This window comes from Rhea pennata, chromosome Z (genome assembly GCF_028389875.1).
Source record: "Rhea pennata isolate bPtePen1 chromosome Z, bPtePen1.pri, whole genome shotgun sequence".
Classification (NCBI taxonomy): Eukaryota; Metazoa; Chordata; class Aves; order Rheiformes; family Rheidae; genus Rhea; species Rhea pennata.
Window position 1 is genome coordinate 59625977 of NC_084702.1, and position 22490 is coordinate 59648466.

The window sequence follows — 22490 nt, forward strand, 5'->3', positions numbered from 1 at the left end:
CAGACGATCTGAGTAAGGATGAACACAGAGCATTATACTGTGGAGCAATAAAGAAGAAAACAAGCTGAGGAATGTCAGTCTGAGCAGAAACTCTGTAGGAGAGGATCTAAGGCGGAGTACTGAAATATTATCAGCTAAGTCATAAAGCCAGTGCCATACTGAAATATTGCCTTATTGAGGCCTCAGAGCTGATACAGTCCAGTTCCAGCACTGAGCACGGTTCCTAGAGGAAAGTTTTCAAGACTTGCATGCTTCATTTTATAGCACTTCATATTCAAGCAATATAAAATCAAGCATGCTATAGAAGTGACATAAATCATCACTAGTCAATTAATAAAAGCACTAAAACTAATTAGCAATTAAAAATTGAAATCATAATGATTAGAGTAAGAAAATGGATGGTGCATGCTTTTGTATAAATTGTTTTTCTTCTTTTAAAGACAGTTGAAGAATTAATTTTACAGGGAGATCTCCTTTTGCTGGAACTGCCACAGTGAGAAGGAAAACATTAATCTTTTCATCACAAAATTCTGTGAAATTTGTTTTGAGACCTTATCTGGAATTAACTACTACTATGACATTTAAATTATGTCAACATTTAGCTCCATAATGTGATTTAAAATCATGCTAGATACTTTATGAATGCGCTGTGAATTAAAAGGTTTATTTAAAATGGTCAGTTTCTTAATTCGGCCTCACTGTGCCTGATCACTCATTAGTAACTCATTAAATTCATTAGTAACTCATTAAAATACTTCAAAAATCATTTTGCTAATATGTTAATGAAATCTATCTTTCCTTTAAAAGGACTAAGTTAGGATTTAGTATTTTAACGTTTCTCCCCAATATATACTGTCCAGATTTTACTATTTTTCTCCATCTTTAACTTAGAAAAGGCAGCAGAAAGAACAAAGTAATTATTTAGCTATGAAATATGCCCTAAGGAAGTTAAAACTGAGATGTTTATCTCCCTAGCTGAGATGTATGATGGGCTTGGATATCTCCTAACAGTAATACAGAAATTAGTTCCCAGCGTTAATTCTGAAAGACTAAAAAAATCAGCAATATCAATTTAGATTACAAGTGAGACAGGATGAGGAAGGAAGAAAAGAGCTTCCTAGGTTATATATGAAATAGAGGGTGATACCAGAACTGTCTTGCCCGACAGGCACCATCAGCACCTCTTTTATTTTACACCAAGCAACACCCTTGAAGTCAAAGGGCTTTGGTGGGGGCATTGTGGAAATGTAAACACGTGTCATCCTAACCTCTAAACAAGGAACTGGTATGAGAGCCAAAACTTTGTTTTTGATGGCATCTGAGGTGAACAAGTCTAACCTAGGGCATTCATGATCCTGGAAGATAGCCTTGAGACTATCAGAACAGATCTCCCATTTACGATTTAGCTGAGAGGCCAACCATCTGCAGAGGTATGCACAGTGCATAACAAGCAAACTACTACCAGATGATTCAAGTTTCTGGCACAGTTTGTTGCTGCTCTGCAGAGCAGTGAGGACTTTAGACCATGTGACTTGTTGAGGAGGAATATCATGCTGGCAATGTCCACCACTGTCTGTACACAATGACCCTGAAAGGGCAGAGCAGAATACTCTTTGGGCATTTTGCAACACTTCTGCATTCTGGAACACTGATTTATAGTTTCTTCTCCTATGGTGACAGGTAATCCTGAGCTCCTAGGCCATCCATGTGAACTCCTATTCCAGGAGCAAACTGTCCATCACAGCTGTCCTATACAGAAGGAGTGCAATAGAAACAATACTCTCCACAGTTGCTGAGCAGTTCCCTGCATCAAAATATGAGTCATGACTATCAAAGCAGTTGCCTCCTGCCAAATGAAAGGAAGTGATCTAAGGAATAAATAATCCCAAAACAGGCCATAAGCTTTGGATAGACAAGCTGGCATGAACTGTCAGCTATGGCCAAGAAATCAGGAGGGTATGTGACACAGTTGTAATTACTTCTTCAGATGTACACAGAGCAAAGTAGTGAAGAAGTAAGATCTATCAAAAAGTGAAGTCAGCTGGCAGTCTCAAATGCAAAACAAGGGAGCTTTTAAAGCCAACTCTTGTCCAAGTGATCTACTGCTTTTTCATCACGGTCTCAAACCATGACCTTCCTCCCTCCCCCCCCATTCAAGCTGCAGTATCTGCCATAAATAATGGGTGGGGAAATAAAAGGGAAAATATAAGAATTTCACACTCTTGCACATCTGGCAGCTTCTGTATTTTTCTTGTTTTTTGAGGGAAGACAGTATTTCTTCCTGAGCATCTTACCAAAGCCCACGATTTCACCTATGATCAGCTAATGAATTTCCAAGAATGTATATCAAGTTTTTTTAGTCTCAGTTTTCTGGGGAACATTATTTTCTTTCTAGCAAATGTGATTGTCCTTAAAGGCAGAAAGAGCTGATCCTTCTGATTGCTTGGAAATGGCACCTCAGTGACAATATAGTATCTGGAAGATTTCTGTATCTCAGGGAGCAGCACGGAGATGGGCACATCTGCCAAGATACAAGAACCGAAGAAGGGGGGGCTATTCCTTTCATGTATGTTGTGAAACTAGTCCAAATAATGCTGGAGCAGTAATAGGTGACAAGTTCTTCGCTGTGATCAACAGATTTTAGCACTCAAGACTTTTGTGCTACAGAACTAAGAATACTTATGAACATGCCTTACACCCCCAAGGGAGGCCTCTATCAGAAGAAATGGAAGATAGGTAACTGCTTCCACCCCTCTGACTCTTCACTGAGAGAAGCTGCTCCTCACAGAGGATTCCACAAGACTGACTCTAATGAGCGGTAAAAAACGGTAGAAAGCCAGAGGAACAAGTAAGGTGAAACAGTCAACCTGCTCTGGTAAATCCAGGATTAAAAGTGTTGTGTGAAGTACTGTTAACATGCTATGGAATTAAATCACAAACACACTTGTATTCAAAGAGCTGTTTTTCTGCTGTCACCAACACTCCACATCTTTATTGCAACTTCAGTCACTTTTTCATTTAGTATCAAGTTTTGTTTTGTTTTGTTTTTTAAACCACTATAAACTATATACTGTTCCATCTTGTCTATCTGGAAAGGACTCCATAGTATCAAACTATAGCTGTAGTAGCCAATGGCTACTCTCATTTATCTTTAACAGTTTATTTTTCACAGAATATCCACTACTATGATAAATTAATAATTTAAATAAATTTGAAAATTGATCAACAACTTCCTTTCACATTTTTTTCTTCTAAAATGGCATTAAAGACATTTCACATATTGGTTTAGTATACTTGAAACATATTTACAGATATTTTTAAGACTGTTATTCCTGATAACAAATAGAAAAATAAAACCTCCTTTCTGCCTGAGAAACAAATCTCCTGATGTCCATTCCAAAAGATGAAAAAGTAAATATTTATGGCAGAAGTTGGTGCAACAGATTTCATGATGTACAGCTTGCTGAAGTACAAAATTTAAATCAAACGCTTTATCAGGCTTGTTTTGGACAACGGCTTACAGAGAAAAATTCACCTTGGAATCAGAAATTCTCTGTTTTTTTAAAGCTTTCTACAAAGTTTATAAACACAGCATGTCAGAATAAGAAGAAATAAATTTGTACTATTTTTATATCAAATATATATTGTTTATAAAATTTTATAAACAAAATCTCATATCTATTAGGATAAATGAATGTTACATGTATGTATTTAAAAATAACTGGGAAAACATTTTAATAGAATATTCAGAATACTATACAGAGCTGTCCTCCCCCCGACCCTGTTTTCTAGTTGACATACTGGATATAACAGAGACTAAACAGAGGATTAACAGCAATAGCAGGGAAATAAAAGAAAAAAAAACTTCTAGAAGATCTTCTAGAATGGCCGAAGAAAGATAAAAGTATATACATAGAATGCATGAATAAAATATAAAGTCTGCCATAAAATCTCATGCATTGTAATACAAAATGAACTGAAAAGAATAACGAAGTACAATACGAAACTGTAAGTCATAATGGCTCAGCTCTATCTTTCCCCCTATTTCCTCAGTCTTCTCTAACAATAAAATAAATTTTAAAAAATCTTAACTCTTAAGACCAAACCCTTGTGAAGATAAAACACTATAGTTTTTGCATAAACAAGTCTATCCAATCAAGCTTATTGACTAGTAGAAACAACATACTGCCTTGTTTTACTAATGTTCAGCAATTAGATAAATAATTTGAGCTACAAAACCACCAGCTTTCCTATAGAAAACAACTTTTCAGGTGATATTTGACTGAAGGGAGGCTTTGAAAAGAATCTCAAGTACCTTATGGCAAGGAGTATAACTGTGACATTTTAATGACAAAAACGACCTCAGTGTTCTTGAAAACTTATGTTTTCATAAGTAAAATGCAAGTCTCAATCCACCCATAAACATTTGAAGACTGTGATCCAAACAATATGCATATGCTGAAATGCTGAAATGAAAGAATGTGATTCTTAGGCATACGTCATCTTTGACTAAGATTTTAGTCCAATCTAGTCCAGCTCAAATATAATTCTCAAATAAATTAAATTCCTATAAGTAGGGTGCCTGTGTATTTTTTCATGCTCAGTTGTTACTTTCTGCTAACACAAATAATTTGAATTTTAGTTCAAACTTTCTCTTAAGATTATTGTTCCTTGGGTCTCTCCTACCAGGGTTTTTCTAGTCCTGCACTTCACTCTCTCTGCCTTTTTATAAATCAAATGAAAGATAATTAGACTCACCTGAACTAACCTCAGAGTGAGTCAACCAAAACAGTTATGCACTTGTATGCATCATATTTCTGCACCTTTCATTAAAATGACTTAGAGACACGCTTGTACTTCTCCATGAGGTCTTACAACCTATTACTCAACATTAAAAGCAAGGAATACAACAACAGGGATTTTCAAGAGCCTCTAAGTCAATCAGTTTCTAACACATTTCAAAACTTTTGAAAACTCCACACAATAAGGTAATTTCAAAACCACAAGTACTGACTGCTTCTTAATATAACTCATTCAACTTTATTAAGTAGCAAATACTTTGATAAAATTATTTTGTGTTTACATGAACAAACACAGATAACTAGCATGCAAAATAAAACATCTGGAATAGACAAGCATATAAAGGAAGAACACTTTGAAAAATGCAAACTTAGTTTGGGTGGCTACTACTTCATATCTGTCAGTCAGCACCTCCCGTCCTCTCCAAATCTTTTGCAAATAAGTTGAAAAAAGAACTAGAGCACTGTATGATGGATCTTCACATCAGGCTCAGTTAACTCACATTCAGCTCGCTGATCCAGCAAAAGTTCATTACATTTGTATTAAAATATTTAAGCTCCAAAACACCTGAATCTCTAAGGATTTATTCAGATGAAACAAGATGAGGGAGTGGCATTGCACACATGCCTGAAATAACACTGATATGTTTTTTAAGTACTGCAGGATGCTGAAGATGCTAGTTTAAATCAGTTACAGGAATCTTGCAGTTTTGTCCTAGAGACATCCCCTCATGAACTGCAAGTAACTTCAGGATAGGAAAGATTTTTTTCCTTCGTTTGAACAAGTTTATTTTCACATCATCTCTTCAAGGAAGGTGGAAAATAAAATTCCTATTGAAAATGCACTTAATCCTACTTTTAATAGAATTTCTAAGCAGGTTGCAACTTACCTCAGTTAGAGTTACTGCCAAGAGATCCTTCATTTCACTGTGACAGAAACTTTAGCATTTGAGTAATTTACTTTCTTTCAGACAGATTTTGCTATTCTGCTTTCCTGAAATATTCCTTTAAGGGGTAACAGATGCCAAGCTGATGGTGTAATCTAACCTAAAACATTGTATTTGAGACATGGTTTCCAATGATAGCCTGGAACTAAGGTGGAGACTCAGAAGTCTTTAAACCAGAAAGGAAGAGATTGATTTTTAAAAAAAATACAGAAGGGTTTATTTTCCTCACACTTAAATTGGGAACAGTTCAATTGAAGTCAGTGTTTAACTACAAAATTGCAGAAGTGTAGCAAAGACTGAACCGAATGGCAGTCTTTTGAGTGTTTGGAATCAGACCCTAAATAGGTAGTGGAGCAGATTATAAAGCTTAATTTATGATAAAGGTATTTTAAGCTTAGTTCCTAAAACACCTGATAAATTTAACAGTGTAATTAACATACAGCAAACGCTGCGTCAGTGTCCCTGTATTTTAAATACTGCAACTGAATTTTACCTTCGTTTTTTGAAAACCACAGAATATTAGTTCTAGGCCTGCTGACTGTGATAGATGAGAAAAATATGATCGTTGCTTATGCCAACCTTCACACCAGCCTGAATTGCTAGCATTGCAAGTGGGGCTTAGTAGGTACACAAATAGTGACAATGGTAAGGCAACAGTATTTTTGAGCCAAATGTGCATTTGATTACAACGTGCATATAAGTTTCTACACTATTAATTTTGTTATTTTATCATTTTCTTATGTCAATTTTGACAAACCTTGGAATAATGCCTGTCCTCATAACAAACGAGGTAAAGCCTCTATAAAATCCAGAGATTTTGTTTTTGTTTTTAGGAAGAAATAATGAAGCTATGCATAAAACATTTGCTGGAATAACCACCAGTTGAATTTGCTCTAAGTATTACCAAAAACACAATAACCTTCAGAAGATAGGAAAGAATACATATTGGGACAGAGAAAAAGAGTTTTGCTTTATGTTTTTTCTCAAGGATGTACAAATAGCATGCAGATTTTTAGACAAATAGATCAAACCATCTTTCATTACGTATGAATGATATGCTGATATGCTGAACTTCACAAAACTAATTTTTTAACTCATCACACACTCTGTATATAATCATGAGTTCATGCGTAAGCAAGATGGGATACCAAGGAGAGTGCACAAAGAAATCCTTACAGACCAGCCCCGTTTGTTACGGCAGGCTTTGTATACATTTTAGACAAGGCAGACCAATCAGTATCTCAGTGCAATCGTTAGTAACACAGATGACACAGTTGACGTAATAAAAGAGCTACTGGACAGAAATATCAAGAAAGGTATAGTAAAGGTAGAATAAATATTGAAGAGAAAAAAAAGAAAAACTGAAAAACATTAGGCAATTCCTTGTTTGAACTGAAAAAGTTCAGCTGAATGATTTTTGTGTATCAAAACAACAGAATTCTCGTCAGAAGTGACAGATACAGGACATGAAGTGTCTCTATAATTAAGACCTGAGATAGATAACACACTTCTTCCAGAATAAAGACTTTTTCCCAGCATTTTTAATATTAGCTACGGAAAACAAAAACATTAATTTACTGTAAAGTGCCATAAAAATGATAAATACTGGATACGATATGAATGAATATATGTGTTTGAAAGAATTTATAATGTACCTTCCAGTATATTTGTGTTTAGTATAGTCTAATATTACTTTGGTTTTCTTCACATCTTTAACTATTATTCAGTTGTTATTATCATAGCCCTGGCCTGCATTAGACCCTGAAGAGCCAGAGTGTTTGTCCTGAAGAGTTCAGAAGTAAGAATCTGGACATATTTACTATCCATGAATAACCTAATACACTTGTTTATAGTATGAGCTTCCAGAGTTGGATTGATTACTGGATTTTAAAGTTTGCTCTAGTGAAAAAAGCAAGAGTTTTCCTAGAATAAACTTACTAGTTCACTTAGTCAACTCAAACAATATAATCTTAGAAGGAATTCCTGTAGCCTCAAAATATTGCTCAAGTGAGCAGAGTCCACTGATTTGTGCAACAATGTGACCATGAAAACCTCCACTGAATCTTTTCTGAACTTTGACAGCTTTTAGTCACATTGTACAGAAGTCTAATATGTGATTAATTTTCTAATGTCAGTTGATTTTGAGCACATGTTAGGATTACCACTAAAACCAAAGCTAGCTTACTACTAGGCTTTTGTCCTCTTTTGGAAAGAGAAAGATAGAGATGAGAGAAAAGCATTCTGTTACCAGCCACAGAGAGAAAGAGACTGACTAGGGATGTTGGGTATTATTTTAGCAGAGATTAATTGAGGGAAAAACAAAACTAGAAATAGTGGAATAAAACAGAAGACTTTGCAAGGATGACAGATTCAAGATGCATATTTCGATAAAAATGCAACTATATATACTGCAAAATCTTCATCCTTACCCATATTTCTGCTGTGTAGTACCCAAACCATCAAAATTTGGATTTTGGAATTTGCATGGTTTCTCAAGGGTGCACAATTCTCTTAAAATCTCTGACTGCAAGAAAGCATCTTTCTATATAAGACAGGACCTAAACACATTTTCAAGTGCCACCAATACCCACATTTAATAATAAGATACATCTTAAGTTATTTTAACTAATTGATATATTGATTAAAAACAAACATAAATTGGGGTCCCTGATACATTTTGAAGATCTTTCTAAACATGTCAATCATTTGGCTCCCTAAACACAATTAAAAATAAAGCAGAAAATACTTCATGCCTCAGTAGGATTCTTACCTTTTGTTATTAGTTTCTATGCTAGTTGCTAGGTTTCACTGCTCCTATAGTATTTTGTGGCTTTTTTTCTCACACGTGGTAATTAAATTTCATCATCTAAAGATTACCAGACTGTTTAAAAATTGTTCTAACAAGAAAAATTAAAATAAACCTTTAAAGCCATTTAAAACTAACATATAGTTGAAAACTGGGCAGATGGTATTTGTCTAAAGTAAATTTCATTGAAATATATTCACAGGTTTACACTACGAAACTTTGAAAAATATATCTTTTTCAAATATTTGATTAAGTACTTCAAAATGTTGAAGTAATTCAGCACTTAAATTGTAATGTTTGATGTAATTTCTGGCATCACAACAGCAAATGTCACATAAAAGAAAAACATCTTATTTAAAGTAAGGTCATGACAGCGGTCTGGCATAGTCAACAATCTTATTCACAAATTGGAAAGCTGGTTATAGTCAAACTTGTAAGGAGGGAGTTAGGTTTTTCTCTTTCTCCTCCTTAAACAATGTAAACACTTTAATTTTCACACCCCCCCCCAATCTTCTTTAATGCTCTGAATTTGTAAAAAACTCAAGTAGGCAAATATTTAAAATGAACAATTTAAGTAGTGATATTAAATGTGATACCAATATTAATAAAGATCTGCCAGGAGATGTAAAATAGATGTCTTGCCACCACCCATTAATTAGCCAGTAGCCTCATAACAATTAGCCCTGATTCTGCAAAAAGTTCAGCGTGACCTAAGCCTTATTCTCACACTGCTCTATTGTCTTCAGTGAATTTCTACCCTTATGGTTGCAAGCTTTGGCTGAAATGCAGGGTTTATTAATCAAGCACAGGGTCATATTAATGCAGTTACATAGCCTCTGAACTAGCATTTTTTCTAATCCAGCCAACTCGGAGCATAAGCAGACACTGCGCAAGTGTCTGCACCATCTGCGTAGACATACCCGATAAAGCAGGTCACAACTCGCGCTCCATCCCACACTCCCCCAAGAGGATAGGCAGAGAACAATGGAAAAATCTGCTACACACAGTTATTTCTTGATAGCAGTCTATCTATATGCAATTTCTCATAGGCAAACTAACGTGGACTAGGTAAACTGTTGCGTATTCTGTAAACTCTCCTGGACGTTGACAATTCCATTGCATCACTGAAAATTCAGGCCAATAAACTAAAAATGACATGAACTAAAAGAGATGTAATAAACGCTTTTAACTTTTGGGCAATCAAAATTACTTGCTCAGGTACAACACTAGGTTTAATTACAGTTAGATTTTATTATATTCAAATATAAATGTTTATTATATTATACTCAAAGTATCTCTAAATTCTCTTCTATCATTCAATTATAAAGGTTTCATAACAAAGGTATACTTTTTCATTCTTAATGTTTATCGTCTTTAAATACTTAAGATTCTACCTCCCATCTCACTTCCTGAATTACACACATAACTTTTAAATAACTCCTAACAAATGTCTAGTCTTTTACTAGCTTTGTTTTTTATCTATTTCCACAATCCGTTCAATTGCTATCTTTTTTTTTTGCAGTATACTTTGTCAAAATTTATTTATCAATTTATGTTCATGACATTCTCACATCTTTTGCTCCCTCTATGTACCACTCTCTTTTATGTTTACTTCCCCCAATCTAGAATTTCCTGTATTAGAATCTAGCATTTGGTGTGACATTCACTTTTGTTTCTTGATGATTAATGAATTCACAGTTTTCTAATATTTTTTGCCAGTAGTCATAAGAGCCAGTATGAATACTGAGGCCTGTTTTCATTTCTGCAGCATACTAACCATAAAACACAATGTAGTGAGATGATTGTGATAAAAACAATTCAGTGAGACTAAAGCCAAGATAAAGATAGTACACAATGTTAACATGACAAAAAGTTACAAACATTTACATATCTAAGTGTGTTTACAATTAATAACATTAAGCAAGTTCAGAGGTCCTTGCTAAATTAAATCTCACTTCTTAAATTACCATTCCAACACTGCTATAAGACAGGAGTTTTTCAGGTTAGCAGTCACAAGTTACTTCTTAACTGTTCAAACGTATATCCTAAATTTTAATCTGCATCTTCTTCAAAGCTGATTATTCAGAACTAAAATGTTCTGTAAGATTTTAAGAGAAAAATATGAATATTTGGCTAGATCAAAAAGAAGAAATTCAAAACACTATCTTAGCTCCATTTGAACCATAATGAAAATAAAAGCTATGTTGTAAACGCAGACAGATTCCAACATTCTTAAAATTCAGGCAATTCACAAAAGACAGAAAGTCTTAGCTACCTGAACATCAGCCAGTGTTACTGAGGAAGAGGAATAAAACAGTGTGCCAGGGCCCAGACACCCTCACTACAGACTCTGGGGGTGTTGTGTTTTGGACTACCAGGAGGAGGTCATTAGTGCGCTCCTGGAATGCAGCTTCCAGTGTAGCTTCATCCAAAAGATGTATAAAAGCATATCTGATCTGTGGTAAAACACTAACGTAGCTGTACCTTTTAGTTAATATTCCTATTGCAATTATAACTCTCTCCTGCTAATCTTAAGCTCTGCAAGAGCTTTGGTCCTTTACAATAAACTATACTTTTTCTTTCTACACAAATCAAAAGTTTTGTACAATTCAAGAGACAAGTTGATAGGCTTGCAACTGACATCTGGAAAACGATACTGAAATGCAGTAGGTAGAATACAAAAGTCAAAACTTTGTACTAACGAACTTTATATAAATCACAGTAATTAATCAGAAAGATGGCTCTACAGGAAAAGAAATCTAAGAAATGCCAACTGATGCTGACATCAGCTGCCATGCTATTGACATCAGCTGAAGGCTGGACAAAAGCAGCCAACAGAAGACTGTAAACAGTTTCATCACCTAATTATTTTAGTATTTAAAATCATTTAAGCATGTTATTTAAAAACTCACTAAATGTTAGTGTTTGATAATTCTAAGTAGATTCTGGTTTAGTTGATATTTTGATTAAATTTAACATTTTTAAAAAGTCTTTCATTTATCTTGAAAAATCTAAAACGTATTTCTAAAATCTTAGCTTTTCCTGTAAGTCACAAACATGCACAAAGCATCCCAAGGCACAACACATGCTGCTATTACTCCTAATGTGATAAAGATACAAAAATTACTTACTGAAGTAACACCAAGAGCTAATTTTTAGCAGATCTACAAACCCATTATTTTAATTGCTTGATTTAAAGATTCATAGCAATAGTAAATACAATATTTTCTCGGTAATTTTTCCATCTTGTTATTATCATTGCTAAAATTATGCTCAGTTTCTCTACCCTCATCAAGACCTCTTTAGAGGTCACAGTTTACCTTTCTTTTGATTTACTTAATAGTTTGTGCTTCACAGAAACTTGAAAAATAAGCCCATCCCTGCCAGGTGAGGTGGTGGAGTTACTCTTTATGTGAGAAAGCAACTGGAGTGTATTTTTGGAGCTCTGTCTAGGGTGGATGAAGAGTGAGTTGAGAGTTTATGGGTAAGGATCAAAGGGCAGGCTGACATGGGTGACACTGCTGTGGGTGTTTACTACAGGCCACCTGATCAGGAAGAGGAAGTCAGTGAGGCCTTCTACAGACAACAGAAAGCAGCCTCAGGATCACAGGCCCTGGTTCTCCTGGGGGACTTCAGCCACCCTGACATCTGCTGAAAAGACAACACACGTAGGTACAAACTGTCCAGGCAATTCCTGCAGAGCACTGATGATAGCTTTTTGACAGAGGTGCTGAAGAAGCAAATGAGGAAAGTGTGCTGCTGGACCTTGAACTAACAAAGAAGGATTGGTTGGAAATGTGAAGGCTGGGGACAGCCTTGGCTGCAGTGATTATGAGATAGTGGAGTTCAGGATCCAACAAGAAGGAAGTGGGCAATAAGTACGATTGCAACCCTGGACTTCAGGAGAGCAAACTTTGGCCTCTTCCGGGAACTACTTGGAGGAAACCTATGGGTTAGGGCCCTAAAAGGAAGGGGGGTCCAGGAGAGCTGGTTAATATACAAGCAAGACTTCCTCCAAGCTCAAGAGCAGTGCATCCCTATGAGTGAAAAGTCCAGTAAAGGGGGCAGGAGACCTGCACGGATGAGCAAGGAGCTCCTGGCCAAACTCAAACAGAAGAAGGAAGCACACAAAATATAGAAAAAGGGACCGGCCACTTGGAAAGAACATAGGAACACTGTCAGAGTATGGAGGGATGTGACGAGGAACGCTAAGGCCCATACGGAATTAAATCTGGCAAGAGATGTCAAGGACAATAGGAAGGGCTTCCTCAAATACATCAATAGCAAAAGGAAGACCAGGGAAAATGTGGGCCCGCTACTGAATGGGGTGGGTGCCCTGGTGACAAAGGATACAGAGAAGGCAGTTGCTGAATGTCTTCTTTCCCTCAGTCTTTATGGCTAAGGCCAGCCCTCAGGAGTCCCACACCCTGGAGACGAGAGAGACAGTCTGGAGAAAGGAAGACTTTCCTTTGGCTGAGGAGGGTCGGGTTAGAGATCATTTAGGCAAACCTGACATCCACAGACTCATTGGCCCTGATGGGATGCACCCTCGAGTACTAAGGGATCTGGTGGATATTATCGCTAGGCCGCTCTCTATCATCTTTGAAAGGTTACAGAGAACAGGAGAGGTGCCTGAGGACTGGAAGAAAGCCAGTGTCACTCCAGTCTTCAAAAAGGGCAAGAAGGAGGGTTCAAGAAATTACAGGCCAGTCAGCCTCACCTCCATCTCTGGAAAGGTGATAGAACAGCTCATCCTGAACACCATCTCTAAGCATGTGGAGGAAAAGAAAGTGATCAGGAGTCATCAGTATGGACTCACCAAGGGGAAATCCTGCTTAACCAATCTGATAGCCTTCTAGGATGGAATGACTGGCTGGGTAAATGAGGGGAGAGCAGTGGATGTTGTCCACCTTGACTTCAGCCAGACTTTTGACACTGTCTCCCAGAACATCCTCATAGGTAAGCTCAGGAAGTGTGGGTCAGATGAGTGGACAGTGAGGTGGATTGAGAACTGGCTGAAAGGCAGAGCTCAGAGGGTTGTCATCAGCAGCACAGTTGAGTTGGAGGCCTGTAGCTAATGGGAGGCCTGTAGCTAATGGTGTCCTCCAGGGGTCAGTACTGGGTCCCATCCCATTCAACTTCTTCATCAATGACATAGATGAAGAGACAGAGTACACCCTCAGCAAGTTTGCTGATGATACCAAGCTGGGAGGAGTGGCTGATACACCTGAGGGCTGTGCTGCCATTCAGAGAGACCTGGACAGGCTGGAGAGTTGGGCGGAGAGGAACCTCATGAGGTTCAACAAGGGCAAGTGCCAAGTCCTGCACCTAGGGAAAAATAACCCTAGGCACCAGTACAAGCTGGGGGCTGACCTTCTGGAAAGTAGCTCTGCAGAGAAAAACCTGGGAGTGCTGGTGGATGACAAGCTGACCATGAGCCAGCAATGTGCCCTTGTGGCCAAGAAAGCCAGTGGTCTCCTGGGGTGCATTGGGAAGAGTGGTGCCAGCAGGTCAAGGGAGGTGATCCTGCCCCTCTCCTCAGCCCTGGTGAGGCCTCATCTTGAGTACTGTGTCCAGTTCTGGGCTCCCAGAGAGACATGGAACTACTGGAGAGAGTCCAGCATGGGGCTACATTACAGGACTGGAGTATCTCCCCTATAAGGAAAGGCTGCAATGGCTGGGCCTGTTTGCCTGGAGAAGAGAAGATTAGAGGGGATCTTACCCATGTCTACAAATACCTTAAGGGAAGGTGCCAAGAGGATAGGGCCAGACTCTTCTCAGTGGTGCCAAGTGACAGGACAAGAGGCAATTGGCACAAACTGAAACACAGGAAGTTCTATTTGAATATGAGGAAAAACTTCTTTCCTGTGAGGGTGACAGAGCACTGGGACAGGCTGCCCAGAGAGGCTGTAGAGTCTCCTTCTCTGGAGATATTCAAAACCTACCTGGACATGATCCTGTCTAACATGCTCTAGGTGACCCTGCTGAGCAGGGAGGTTGGACTAGATGATCTCCAGAGGTCCCTTTCAACCTCAACCATTCTGTGATTAGGCAGAATCAACTGTCTCTAAACCAGCCCTAAGTAGTATCAGTCTAATCTGCTATTAAAAATTCCACTCATTTGCTAGACCATCTATTCGAATAGCTTTCCCTAGCATCTAAGCTAACTCTCTTTAGCTGCAGTTGAAGCCTTATCTTGCAATTATCTCCTGCCCTCGCCAAGAGGATTACATAGAATAATATCAACAGCAATACCATAGTATTACTACCTCCCCATGGTAGCCTTTAACATTCTTAAAGATCATTAATGTACTCCTTTACAAAGTCATCTCCTCTCTAAAGTAAACCATTCCAGTTCTTACAAACTTCAAATGTAACTTTCTAGATCATCAGTCATCTTTGTTGCTCTCTAGTATGCTCTCTTAACGTGCCTCATCTTTCTTTCAAGTGCAATGGCCAAAACTGGTCAAAGTACTAAGGCTGAAGCCCTGCTCAGCTTGAACAGACAATGACTCTGCCTTGCTTACAATGTGCCTTTTTCATACATTTCATTTTAGTCCCTTTCAAAAGCATGGCACTGTCAACTTGCAGTCAGTTAGCTATTTATTGTATTTCTTAGATTCTAAGCTGTGTAAGTGGTACCTAGCATCTTGTGTTTGTGCAGCTGGCAATTTCTAAGCAGAAGTTGCACAAGACAGGATAAGCCAATTTGCTACAATAGAAAGATCTCTTTTCACCCTTGAATCATCCCCTTTTCCAAGTCACATATTCTGTTTACTTTGACCTGGCTTTTCACCTCTGTCAACTGATTCAGTCCACTAACTGGAACAAAACTATTCCAGTAAAGAAAAAAAGGAACAGAGGTTTTCCATGTTGATAAACTGAATCAGATCAGCAAATGCTCCAGTGTGGACTAGGGCTAGTACAAGGGAAGGGAGTGAGCCACTTAGCTCTTCACTTGGACAACTGCTTATGGAACTCTACTCTTAGCATCCAAGTTTGCATTTTTCTTTCTTCTTTCATCTTCCCTTTCCCTGCCTGATATATTTTCCTCAGCTGCAAACTTAATAAAGGTATTCGATCCTGTTTCCCCAATCATTAATAACAGATACCTATGAACCCCACTTTTCAGTTTGATTATGAGCAACTGATAACTACTCTCTGGGAGCATTTTTGTTACTGTTTTTTTTAGTGTCAGTATCTCTGGGACTCCTTTAAGTCTCTGGGGCTTGCTAACAAGCCTCAAAAAATTTCATGAAGTTCAAATGATTTTAAGGCACCTAAAGACTATTATTTAATAGTCTCTATTTTCTGTTCTTGAATGCTTTTCCTCTCTATGACTGTATGTAACCTTATGATCAAAGCTGACCACTATACTAAAGACTGAGGTAAAACAGGCATTCAAGCTTGTTTCTTCTTTGTTTAGCATTTGAGCAACTCTTTTCTTGCTCATTCTTCTCTTGTTATTGTACTTAACAACGGTTTCCAGTTATCATTTTACCCATCACCATTTGCATATCATTTAGCATCTTTTTAATCCTGTCTTAAGTTTTAGTACGTGTTTATTTTTAGAATTTTTAATTAGGAACTCTAAGAACTTTTTGAATAGGCTCTTTCCTGTCATATGCTTTTCTCAATAGATACTAGACCAGATCACATCATGAGCTCTGACAATACTCAAAAAAGCAACAGTAGGGATATTTTGACCGTTAGATGTTACCTACAGAATTTCAACAGGTTTATCTTCTCCTATCTGTTATTCATTTCACAGAAGGTGAAATGTCAGGCGAAAAACCTGCTACATAGTACAGGTTTCCTCCTCCTTTCTTTTTTCCCTACTGCCTGGCCTTGAATAGAAGACATTTTTCATAACAATACTATAGTATTAACTATGAGCATCGTCCAAGTATTACTTTAGCCAGTCACTGTACAGGTAGATTTCCTCTAATTAAGCTGCAGTATCTCCTCTGAAGTAATTGGCACCATAACAGATATAATGTTTAAGTAATGGTACTACAGTTGCCATGCATACTACTGCTCTGTACCATTTATGTATCCACATATGCACATAGGTCTTGTCTCTTTCATTTCCACACTTCTATTTGGAGTTTTCTCAGTATGTCCAACAATTGCAATTATTGTCTTACCAATGACAGCTCACATTCATTTAGTGACTATGCATGATTCCTAGAAACTTTTTAGAGCCACTACTTTGTAAAACATGGTTTCAGTTTTCATACACAAGTCCCAGATACTGCAATTTAATTTGTCAGACTGGTTGCTGTTGAAGCTCACCCATTATTCAAGGGAACACACATTAATTTCTTAAAATGGTGTTATACTTTCTAATACTCTTTAAACTATGTGTCAAAATATATAATTTTCTAGAAATGATTTTGCATTTTCTTCCAGGTTTCTTTTACTGTTGAAACCAGGACAAAGGATCCACTCCAGAAATGTGTCCAACAAATCTAGAGTGACTGAAAACTTGCCTATTTTCTTCAGTTCATCTAGTACAGGGTGTTACATCTTCCTACACCAAAACATGTACTTTGCATACCATTACAGACTTATCAATTTGAGCGTATTTAGTAAGAAATGAAATGTAAATTTTGTCTGACTAAAAAGGGGGCATCTAAAGATCTCATTTTGCTAAGTTTACAGAAAACAAATGTGAAACTGACTGTTTTAATTTGCATCATTGACTCTTGGAATCATTCAGAAGAACTGTAAAAGTCTTAAGTTAGTAACTTTTTGTGTGCATTTAAGTATCTCTCCGAGTCAAAATGTCAAGAAGGCTTTCAAAGTCAGAGTACAAATGTCTTAACCAAAAAATACACAATAATAAGAGTATTTCAAATCTAGCAACTTGCCCAATTGCACATACATAAGTAAAGAATGCTTGAAAGAATAAATGCTACCTTTAAAACTTACTTATATACTAGGATCTTTTCATTATTACTAGTCTATAATTTTAAGGAAAACCACTCTTTTCTTTGAAAAGAAATCTACATTTCAACAACAGAGTGATCATATTCATCCATGTTTTTCGTTAAAAATACTAAACAACTTTAAAACTGGAATGTCAACTGGAAATCTACACATCACCTGCTATGTTATATTCTTACCTTCCTTTTCTTTAGATTTTACAGTTCTTTCTTCTTTTCTCTGCTTTGCTTCCAGCAGTTCACGTTTCAGCTGTCGTACTTCTTTCCGTAGCTCCTCACTGCAAAGAGAACAATATTTACATCAATTTAATCTTCTGGGAATGTAAAGCCACTCAGGAGAAACCGAATCAAAGTTAATGGGCATTAAATCTCTGCTATAAACAACGGGAATGTACTGACTCACTGATGCTAGGAACTTGGCTTAAAAATCAATTAGAACCTAGAGAAAGTTCATCTTTTCATTAGCAAAGACAGCAAAAGAACATAACAGATGACTTATTTTAAGAGCCCATTAACAATATGTCAAGAGCATGAATAATAAAACATAGAACCTCCATTTATATTTTTAATTTAACATTGCATTAATGTTTAACTATGAAAATTACATAAAGAAAATTTGAGAGACATTGCCAAATAAATATTACAAGTATTACAAATTTTAGTTTACCAAATAAATTTTAGGATCTTGGATTTTTTAGATGGACAGAAAATACAGTTGAATGGCAAATTATTACATATGAAAATCAGTTTAATTTTTACAAAAAAAGATCAACTAACAATATTAGAAGAAACCAAAAGGTTGCAAGTCAACGGGCCAATATCACATGAAACATCTGTCTTACTTTGTTGTACTGTTATATCAAATAAAATGCTGTTTTATTTGCTCTTCCAATGGTAACTAAATTCTGTAGGTGTTAAATAGCTGAATGAATAAAGTTGTTCTTCAAAAATATTTAAGCGGAAGGTCAATTCTTGTACAAGACTGTCATTAAATCGAAGAAAAAAGTTCTTCACAGAATCTCTGAGCTTGGCAGGGATCCCTGGAGATCATGTAGTTAAATTTCACGCTCAAGCAAGCTCAGCTACAGCAGGCTGCTCAGGGCCATGTCCAGTCAGGTTCTGAGCATCTCTAAGGATGGTAACTCCATAACCTCTCTGAATAACTTGTTCGAGCATTTGACCACCCTTACCATAAAAAAGTGTTTTCTAATGTTTAAATGGAATTTCTTGTATTTCAATTTGTGCCATTCTAATGGTTACCAATAGAAGAGAACTGATCACTGTTTCAAATTTTTCTGGTGTGAGAATCAGTATTTACTTTTTTTTTTTTTTTTAAAAAAAAGTATTTTTTAATTTAGATCTTCTACTTTTTTAATTTCAAATTTGACTGACTTAGTATTCAAAGTCATTAAAAAGCAGAAATAGACATAATGCAGGAATGTGCCATTCAATTGTCTCCCTAAGAGCTCTGTTTATGTACTTAAATTCTCATCTGTAATACTATTACTCACAATACTGGCCTTAAGCAAAGGCTTGGAAATGCGGGGTAAGAACTTCTTTCGTACTTTATTTATTTAAAGTTGTGTGTGCATGTAAATATTTTTAGATGACTTCATTAGAACTGATCAAACTGTTCTATCTAGAAATTTTCTAAAGAAAGTAAGCCTAAGAATCCATTTGCATTTCTGATTCCAATGTGGCTCGGTATGCCTCAATTTTTTAGGACTGATTGCACCTCTGGAATCTAGAAGCTGTGGGGAACTCCCATAACTTGAGATTGACACATAACAATACTTTAAAGACATGAAGCATGATGAAGCTATCTGCTTTTCTGGTAAACAATTTGAGGGTCAATGATAAGCTCTACACTGTTATCTTGGGCACTACTCATTTTTTCTTTGGCAAACCAGTTAGATTATATTTCATAAGTTCTTCTGAAAGAAAGAGATGTTCTTCTGTCTTACGACACTATCTCCTACTTTATTCACAGCAAGACTTTCACAGCCCTTTTGAATGTGGATCTCAGAATCAGGCATTCTGATGGGTTCCAAAATTCCAGTAGTGCTTTATGGAGGGTGAATTCATAGTAGAATGGATGCTAATTTAGCTAGATAAATCAAATTAAAAAACAAAACTATAGTACGTTATCCCTTCATAATGTAAGCTAATCGAATGGAAGACTGCTGGGATTGTCTCCTCCTAATACAGGCAATCATATTCCTTTTCCTAAATTTATTAATGACATATAACCACATTTTGTATTCTTTTTCTTAAGTTCATTAATGATGATTTCCAAAGCCTATATATCATCTGCACCTATGATTTATAAGGCCATTCTAGAGCTGACAATCACATAACTTAGCAATATCAAGGGATGAGCAGGAAGAATCCCTATTAAGATTGTAGTTCTTAATTTCTGTAAGATACTCTTGAAAAATGCATATTAGAATCACTCAAATTGAGAAATACAATTCTAAACTAAAATATAAATAATATTTAAAAACAGAGAATTCAATAATAAAACAAAACAACATAAAACCAGCATGTTTGTACAGCTAGCTGACATGCAAAATGTGGAAGACTCAAGGGAAGCATTCGTTGTATAATGAAACAGTTTTTGATGTCTTTTACGATATTCCCCCTCCTGCCTATTGGGGTACCTGTGGAACATATAAATCTTGGCACTGATAGCAAATTCTTACATTTGGCATGCAGATCTAAGACTTTGCTAAGAATCTTATTTTACCTGGATTATATTACTGTTCATCTCTGGCACTGCAAGAATTTAAGAACTATAAAACTGAGAATGAAAATTATGGGCTTGGAATATGCATGGCTTCTTCCTGCCAGCCTGGTTTGGCTGTAGCAGTCTGTCTTCTGCAAATGGTACATCACAGTCATCTCTCAAATAAGAATATAAAAATGGTGGAGGTCTTGATACTGGAGATTTATAAACTAACCATCTTAATGTAGCAGTTAGGCCACGTATGGATACATGTTAACAGGCCACTTATTTCTTGACTTTAACAGCACTGGGTGTACAGCAGTCTGCAACGAGTACTATAACACTTTGTTTAAAAGCTTTTTGCACTGAAAGAGTTCGAGTGAATTGCTAATATTTCAGTAGTCCTAGTTAAAATGTATGAAGATTTCAATGGTGAAATCTAATGTGACTAGTATGTTTATTACAGAGGACGTTGGCAACCATTACTGTCTTTCCCTTTCAAAAGAACGTGAACATAAGTAAATGGAATACATAATTAAAGCATCAGAAAATTGGTACTCTATTTTAATGTAATTATGCGTACTGGTCTATAAACTGTATGTCAGCAATCTCAGTACTGAGGAACAAATTCTCACAGGCTGAAATAGCTTAAGAATGTTATTGTTTTACTTCGCTGGGAGAAGCTTAGCAGAACAGCAAGGCCTGCAGGGTTAGTGCAAAGTATAAATATTCGCAAGAAGCAGCAAGGTTTTAAGGGAGAGGCAGTATCTTTTGTTAGGGCAACTAAGATATCTGGAGGGAACAAAACACAAGTTACAGGGCACATGAGCTTATCTTCACCTAGCTTATTTTTCTTCCACAGTTAGCCTAATAAAAAGCATTAACTTTCCCTACAAAACTTGCTTTACTTATATTGTTCAGCCACCAGTTACAATGCCAGAAATGGCAGATGTACGCATTAAGACGTGTATAGAAGCATATATCATAGTTCTAGCTTAAGGCTGTGATTTTATTCATGGTTATACACTATCTCTTCTTCTGTTTTCCCAACAAATTCTGCAACAGATAGAAACCTAACTGTTCCCAATGAAATAGAAGAACCTAACTTTGGCTAATACAGGCAACATTGTTAAACTCAACAGAATAAGCAGGAAAATACCAGGAGACTGCCAGCATCTCTCATCCAGAACAACAGTGTATCTATCTCTATTGCAAATGCCTAGCTTAATGCATGAGAGAAGTGAATTTGCCTTTTCTCTTTTTTTTAACAGCACAGCAGTTAAAAACCAGTTCTGTGATTGACAGGTTTTCTTTCATCTCTGTCATTTCTAAATGATGGCTTGCAGCAAGAATTCTTGTTTTAGTCCCTCATCAGACGATCATATGATTTTACTGTTAAATTTCATCTGATTTCTATCACTCAAGCTTTTAAGATCATCCAGTTTTCCTTCAGATATTTCTATCTTTAAGATACTCCTCTCTTGTTTACATTACTTTCCAGCTTTGTATTATCAACAAGCTTCGTTTAACAAACTTCTGAGTTTTTATATTAAAGTATTACTGAAAGTAAGAAATAAGAACTATCCTAAAAAACTTGACCCAAACTAATAGCCTAATAGCTGCTCTTTCACTGTAATTTATGCTCCCCTTAACCACCTGTTCTATAGTTCTGTTCTAAATTTCCATCTCCTTCAGTTTAACTCTTTTTTTTTTTTTTTTTTTTTTTAGACACGTTAGTTTGGAGGAATCTGCTTTAGTAAAGCAGTTTAAAATATTTTTCTATTTTCCACTATTCTTTGTCGTTGATTATTCTTACTTTCAAACCTAGATACTTGTATTTATATTGGTCTACCTGTTTAGAAAAAGAAACCATAACAACCAGTCATTCTGAAAATTTAAAAGGCTGCTTTCATCAGGTAAGTCATAGAAGTCCTAATGTCAAAGATAAAAAAATCCTAAAAGCTTTAGAAGCAACATGAATGCTTCCTGTAAAACAACAGAAGTCTTAGATGTTATGCAAAGCTCACAGGAAAGGGACCAGAAAGGTATAGAATAAAACAGCATGACTAAACAAGGTGTAAAAGGTTATTCAAACCAAATAATTTTATACCTGTAAACTTAAATCTAGGGCTACCAGTAAAAGAGAGAATAAATTGTAGAAGGTTCTATGTTAGAAGATGTGTAAATAGGGCTAAGACAAGTTTTAAATTGGAAAGAGGGAAACAGCTGAAGGTATTAAAGCTAAAATGACTGAACTGGCTAAAA

The 22490-nt window shown here is 36.4% G+C and overlaps 1 protein-coding gene across 1 annotated transcript in view; it reads right to left on the bottom strand.

Moving 5' to 3' along the window:
* Positions 1–22490, bottom strand: part of CWC27 (CWC27 spliceosome associated cyclophilin) — a 108497-nt gene that overhangs the window by 21104 nt on the left and 64903 nt on the right. The window contains exon 11 of the mRNA XM_062599272.1: positions 17681–17778. Coding sequence (XP_062455256.1) covers positions 17681–17778 — 98 coding nt within the window. The remainder of the gene's footprint in view (positions 1–17680; positions 17779–22490) is intronic.